Raw genomic sequence first — 7,375 nt, 5'->3', positions numbered from 1 at the left:
TAGTGTTATTGGAGATGTTGACCTGAAAGAAACCCACTCATAACATGTTTGTGGAAGGAATGAACTTGCAAAATTGGATGAGTAGCAATTTTCCACAGAAAATTGAGGAAATGGTGGATAAGAATCTATGAAAAAAGACTAATATGAATCAGAATGAAAAAGATTAAAAAACTTAATTGCGTTAATCAACTCATAAGTGTGGGTTTGCTTTGCACAAGAGAATCTCCCTCCGAACGGCCTAATATGACAAATATTGTAAACACATTGCAAAACAAACTAAACACTTTTTTGGGAACCGATGAAGATCTGAAATCCCAATCAGATATATGTATCCTGGTAGCTAATAAAGGCACCACCAGTAACAATGTTTATGAAAGTTCTTCAACATTTTGAAGGTTTGTGATAAGGAACAGTTGGATTTGTATAACTGAACTGAACGAGTATCATTAGCTCTATGTATCTTTCAATCCGATGCTTTTGCAATTTAGGTATATATCTAACTTTATTATTCAACATCAACGTACGTCTGATAAAATGTGGAAAATGTGCAGGAGATACTGTATCTGCATAATCAATACCATTGTTCAAAACCCATCCCATTTCCAATAAAATAATGTAATGAAGGTTAGTTTTTGTGTTTTTTCTCTTCATCATATAGATATTAAGAACTTTGTATTTCTTTTATCATATAATCATATTTAAAATTGAATTTTTTTTCCGTATTTTTTATGCAGTTGTTCCTCACCCCAGCTGTAAGAGATGTCATTACAGTTGAGAAAATAATAAAAGTTCATTTTTTTTGAAACATCTTGTTTAATTTTGGGTCTACAAGCCTCCCAGTTTATCTTCTAAAAGAGTTCATTTCTCATTTAATTTCATATTCAGTTCAAGGTCTGCCCAGGGGTATAAATTTTTAACAAGGAGTCACTGCCGTGGCGCTAGTCCCTGCCGAGGTTGCAACGACAACACAAATAGATTGTATACTGTCCGATTTGAAATGGAACTGAAATAGTTCACCTAGAGCTGTCAAATCGACGGTGATGTGCGGAATTTGATATGCAATTGGGTTTTATTCGAAACCTATGGATTTTGTTTTAGTTAGACCTACTGATTAGCTAGTCCCTGCCGAGGTCTGCAACGACAACACAAATAGATTGTATACTGTCCGATTTGAAATGGAACTGAAATAGTTCACCTAGAGCTGTCAAATCGACGGTGATGTGCGGAATTTGATATGCAATTGGGTTTTATTCGAAACCTATGGATTTTGTTTTAGTTAGACCTACTGATTAGCTGAAACAGAGCTTATGAAGGGTGCAATTTTTCCTTTTCCTTTTGCTTTTGCGGTCAGAGATTGTATTTCCATTAACTTATTTACATTGTGTTATCTAATTAATATGAAAGTTTACAAATATAAGCGTAGGGTTGCTTATTGAAAAGACAGAAACATAGGTAAAATAATACCAAATACAATACAAACCTTTGCGGTGCTGAGCCCTCCTTTCATGGCTCCACGTTTGAGCTTCATTTGAGCTTCTTCTGACATGGGAGCGTCATCCGAACTGATTTTTCCTACCACATAGTTAACTACCTATTACTTTGGGATCACCCTTTTCACTGGTTGATATCTCTATTCTATTCCAAACAATCTGCAACATGATGTGCTCCATTTAGACAATGATGTATATATATAGATATAGGTTCCTCTGGTACTCTGAGGTATGTTCTATTGGATAAGCTTTAGTATTCGAACGACATGCAGCATGACATGCGTCCATTTCATATATGGGTACTTGTTTACCCATCATGTTTCACTCTGAAAGAAATATTCTTGTTCGAAGGGTACAATCACATACAACTATTTAATTAGAAATTATTGAATAATTTATAAGAGTGTATTTTTTTAAAAACAAAATATTAATTTTTTTTTTTTAAATGTGCACTTTATTAATGTCATTGGAACTTTCTAATTTTACATCAAAATTCCATAAATTGATTTTTGCTTGATTAATTTATATGTTTAGATGATAGCTTTGCAAATTTTAAAAATATTTTAGAATTTAATGAAAAATAAGGTGATCAATTGTTTGACAATTGGTTTAATTTTAAAAATACATATAATCTTTTAAACTGAAATCAACATTAAAAAGTAAAATAATCTATCAATTTCAAACTCAAAATGTAGTATGTTTAATTTAGATGTAAAATGCATAACTCAAAGGACTAAAGTATTTATATGCTCATTTATGCATATAGAGGTATCAATGTTCATGTGTGTTTTGTGTATAAGTAGGTATGTTAAAAATGGTGAAAAACTTCTATGCAAGATCAAACTCTACCAAACAAATTATGTTAATATATATACACATAAGATTATTTATATTTTTTTTTATTAATTTATTATTATTATTATGTAAACTTATCTAATAATGACGTTAACAATAACGGCGGAGCCAGAAATTAATAACGGACGCTGTCCATTGATTAGAAAAGCTCTCTCATCATAGCTAGTTATCAGTAGATGTATTTGTAAAAATATTAATTAATTTCACATGATATACAACCCTGTAAAAATATTAATTAATTTCACATGATATACAATGCTGGTTATGAATCTCATTCATGTAAATTGTAAAAGATGTATTTGTAAAAATCGCTGGGCTGTGGTGAGTTACTAACCTGGTTCGACCCACAAGGGCTTCTCACTAGGGCGTTAGGCTGCATGGATCTGCCAGATATTGTGGTTGCAAGGGACAGAGGCTTGAGACAGAGGCCTTTGCTTTGCAGAAACTGCATTGCTGACCCCATGTTTTCATCCATGTTTTCATCCATCAGTTCTGCCACCTCTCCTTCTGTTATGGACGATCCCTCCTCATCTCTGCAAATATTCTCAGTACCCTTCTTGATTTTGCTAAGTTGCATGCTGCTTGAAGCCTGACATTTCATCAAATTTCTGTTAACCTTTATTTTTCAATTTCTAATGTTGGTAATCACATCAAATGATATTATTGAAGAAACTACTTCAGAATAACAAATAACATGATTATTACATCTGCAGAGATATCTGCTATAGCCTGACCAGCTGCTCCTGTGCCACCAAGTCTACTCATGCTTAGGACCTATCAATGGAGACTGCTCTCAGTGTTTGGAGAATAGTAGCTAGTCTAGCCCTATGTCTGTAAGCTTAAAATTCGTAAAGAAACTTTACCTTCACTTGCAACTGCAGAAACTTTAACCTTCACTTGCAACTGCAGAAACTTTACGTACTCAATTATTTCGTCCAGCATAGCTGCCTTGTCGGTCTGCATAAAAACATGTCCAATGTCCATTCCATTCAACATGCTAAAATAAAATTTTATCGCAAAATTTTTAATACTATTTGATAATAAGCACAGTACGCAAAAACATTCTTCATACCCTACATGCTGCATTGATACTTCACAATTAGCCTAACTACTCGTTCGTACTCTTAGAAAATACAAAGAAGAAAAACATCTGATGAACTTGGTGCAGGAAATCCTACTCGTCTTAGGGCAGCAACAGCAATTTAACTGGTAAAGTCTATCAAAGCGTATCTAGTCTACTACTAGACTACAGGTACTTGTAACTTCAACTTTGCACTATTGTTAATAGTCCCCTTATCATCTCTGTGATAAAATCATTATCTTTAGGATGACACAACACAATCCCTATGGATATAGTAGGTGTAACTTGGATTGGATTGCTTTAATGATAGTTTTTATATTTTCCCTTTTTCCTTTCACTCGTAGTAGGGGGAATAAGTGGCCTATAATGGTAATGCAATGCTTAAGAATCAATTATTGTGTTCCTTCCGGATCATGCATATCCTCTTATCATCCACTAATATTAAATATTACTTCCAAACTGAAACACTCTCCGCGAAATTATTTCTCGTTTAACCCTTTTCTTAACCATTTACCATTAACCCACTCAAGTTGTCAATGACCTCCCAGTCCAAAGCGATATAACTAAACAGATCTGATAGGTTTAGAAAAGAACTATGATTGGCTGTATTTATTACGATTTGGTGCACAATATCATGTGGTATTTATGTTCTTCAAACAATTTCAAAGTGGATTACGTTTAAGTTTATCTGAAATAGTAATATGCATATCTCTGAAACTATCTGAAAGAGGTACTGTAAAGGTTGCCATTAGGCGTATCCAATATATGAATCGCCATTTTTCAGGAAGTTATGAAAAAAGAGGAACTTGGAGTACCGACAATGAGATTTGATTTTTCATTTTTACACAAAGGAAAAGGAACCGCCAAACAAGAAACATGCATTACAACTAATCAATCATTATATTAGAGATTATATCATTATATTAGAGATTATATGTTATTGTGGATCACTTCTATCAAGCAAGAAAATCACCTTACTACAGTTGGGAACCAGCTCCTGTAACGCCTTCATTCTTTTTGCAATTCTTTCTCTTCGTTGCTGTAAACATGTCCAAAACACTCTGGTAAGTTTGTCTTTATTTAGCTTAATTAGCTAAAGTCGAGTGATAGAAGTATTATATAAACATTGAAATTCAAAATGTGATAGAAGTATTATGTAAACCAGAAATTCAAGGTTCAAACTGTGACTAATAATTTGGCAATATTACAACTAAAAAAGAGTTGGGCAATATCACACATAGATGAAACGCCATGTTTAAAAATCAATAAACAAGAAATACTCTGGGAGATTCTGGGCATGATCACTATGTTCAGCATATATGGAATTGGGCAATAACTTACTCTTTCGGCAATACTATGAGGATCTGTCGCTTGACCACGCCTGGCCCTTACTCGAGCGTGTGCGGGTGTGTGTGCAGGTGCTGCCACAATTCCCGGTGGAGGTGAAGACTGAGCTTGCGGCTGAGAGAGCGCTAATTCATAACTGCTCTGTTGCCCTGCCTGTCCATTATTTGATCCAACAGCTATTCCACCACCGGCGAAATTTGTAAAGGGCGCCTACCCAATTAAACAATTACAGTTTTCAACATACAAAATTTACAAGATTACAGGCGAAATTTCATTACCGTATTGGCTGGCCTGGTGAGAACTGCTTCTGCATCCCTCAATCTCTTCCCCAAAAGCCGAGCTGTATCCACCTTTGTTTGACCTAGGCTGAGAGGAACAGGGTTGAGGCCGACGTAAGGTGGCCGCCATGATTGCGTAGGGGATGGTACAGTAACCGTATCCGCAGCAGCAACAGCAGTAGAGCCTGAAGCAGGGGACCTAAGTACAGTCAAAAGTCCAGGGCTACCAATGCCTGCTAACAACGGTGAAGAGCTTGCATTTTCCCCTGCTGTACCCAGCTGTGTGAGACATCTTACTATTTGCAACTTGCTATCAAAGTCTCTCATCACAAATTGAAAATGAAATGAGTCATATCTGCAACTAAAAATTGAATACCTAGCTCCAAATGTATATTTATCTCTGAATGTAAACCTATGACGAGTTTAAGATGGATGAGTATGTGTGGCAGGTGTAAGCATGCTCTGTGGCATGTGTCAAGTGTAAGCCTCAAGTGTAAGAAGCAGACGAATTACTATAAATGTTCAAAGTATTTTTCGAAACTGTTTACATAACATTTTATGCGGTGGGTGGAAATGAGCCATCCAAATTTTGCTTAAAATTCACAAAGCAAAATGAGCAATCCAAACTTAACAAGCCATCTAAACTTTGGTTAATTTTTTTTTTTGGATTTGGAAATTCAGCGACCCAGCAATAAGAGCTCCAATATAAAACTTTGGATAAAAAGCAAGAAACATCAAGGCTCTAAAATAAAACTTTGGGTAAAAGCAAAAAACATCAATTAAATGTTCTGGTCAACCCAAATTAATAGGGAGTCAATGGCGGATCGAACGCTATAGTCCCTGCTATGCCGGAGGCAAGGACTAATAATGTCCATGAAAGTGAATTTGCCATGGACTTGGCAAATTCACCAGACACACCCGCCAACGAGAAGTCACGAGACACACCAAAAATCACGAGAAGCCATGTGTTGGAATGTAAATTCATCTATATACATTGAGCATATAGATGTTATTTTTGTTTTCAAATTTCAGATGTAAAATGAAAATTTTGGCTCAATTGATCCACTAGAGTTATGATCATGATGGGCAAATATGATTGCATTAGACTATACTTTCTTAGAGTTTCTGAGTTATAATTTTAGAGTATGAGAATCAAGGTATAGTTCTGAGTTATAATTTTAGACATGTGCTTTTTCTCGAAAGATATTATTAAATCAAATTTCACTATTATTATTTAATTTATCAAATATTTTTATTATTATTTAATTTATTAAATATTTTAATTATTTGTTATTTTATTTTTATTTTTAATTATTATTTAGTAATTTTAATTAAGTGTTATTATTATTTATTATTATGATTGTTTTTTCTCGGATCTTTAGGATTTTGTACAAGTTGATTTTTTATTTATTTATTTATTTATTTTTTATTTTTTAATTTCTTCTATTTTTTATTTTATTATTGGAAAATTTTGTCTTCTTTTTCTTAGATCGTTAGGATTTTATACAAACTGATCTTTCTTTTCTTCCTATGTCCGGTATTTCTTATATTTATTTGACATATTTTCTATTTAAGTTTCTGTTTCAAAGATAAAAAAAAAATTAAGATTGAACACTTTGAAAAACCTTCCAAACTTGTTACCTACAAATTCCATCCATAAAATTCTGAAAACAAATTGTACTTTCTTGTTCATTCCATTAAAAGCTTGATGTAAATAGCTAAAACAAAATATTCAAATAACTACATCTTCAACTTCAAAAATATTTTTATTAGTCCATATCATAGAAGGGGACATAGAAATTGATTATTTTTCGTAAATTTTTTAAAATTCTAGAAAATTTTTATTAAAATAGATTTTTTTTTCCCTCTTAGATTCTTTAAAATCTAAATCCAAATTATTATTTAGTGAATTGTGGAATTACTTAATTTGACTATTTACCACGCCCTAAATTGTAACAATTTTCAAAAATGAATAAAAATTTAAATTACATAAATTTCCCATATTACCAATTTCATTAAACTACCAATTTCATTAAACAGATGGTATTTGATTTTTTTATTATTAAAACTTAAAATACCCCGCAACAAATGGTATTTGATTTTTTTTATTAAAACTTAAAATACGCCATATTCTTATTCTTGCGACCAGAGATGATCTGTATAATCCCAAAGTTGGTACAGGATACGCCACGTTGCTCTACATTTATTTAGGTTAAACCATTGACAAGGTAGGTAGAAAAATGGATTCGTAGAGCGGAGGAGATTAATTGTGTAATTTTTGGAGTATTAATCAAATATATTATTGAAGATTTTGTTTTATTGTG

General features: G+C 33.0%; 1 protein-coding gene across 1 annotated transcript; it reads right to left on the bottom strand.

The window, feature by feature from the left end:
• Positions 1-2,582: 2,582 nt before the first annotated feature.
• On the bottom strand, positions 2,583-5,378 carry LOC149177127 (uncharacterized). The gene is made up of 6 exons (XM_089421673.1): positions 5,052-5,378; positions 4,768-4,983; positions 4,400-4,465; positions 3,237-3,302; positions 3,051-3,119; positions 2,583-2,934 (listed from the first exon to the last, which is right to left on the bottom strand). The coding sequence occupies exons 1-6, from the start codon at positions 5,376-5,378 to the stop codon at positions 2,617-2,619; spliced, it is 1,062 nt and encodes a 353-aa protein (XP_089277799.1). The 3' UTR covers positions 2,583-2,616.
• Between the last annotated feature and the right edge of the window lie 1,997 nt (positions 5,379-7,375).

This window comes from Pinus tabuliformis, chromosome 4_1 (assembly GCF_031772625.1).
Source record: "Pinus tabuliformis cultivar Carrire ecotype Pingquan chromosome 4_1, CPIR1, whole genome shotgun sequence".
Lineage (NCBI taxonomy): Eukaryota > Viridiplantae > Streptophyta > Pinopsida > Pinales > Pinaceae > Pinus > Pinus tabuliformis.
This window is presented reverse-complemented; position numbering and strand designations above follow the sequence as displayed.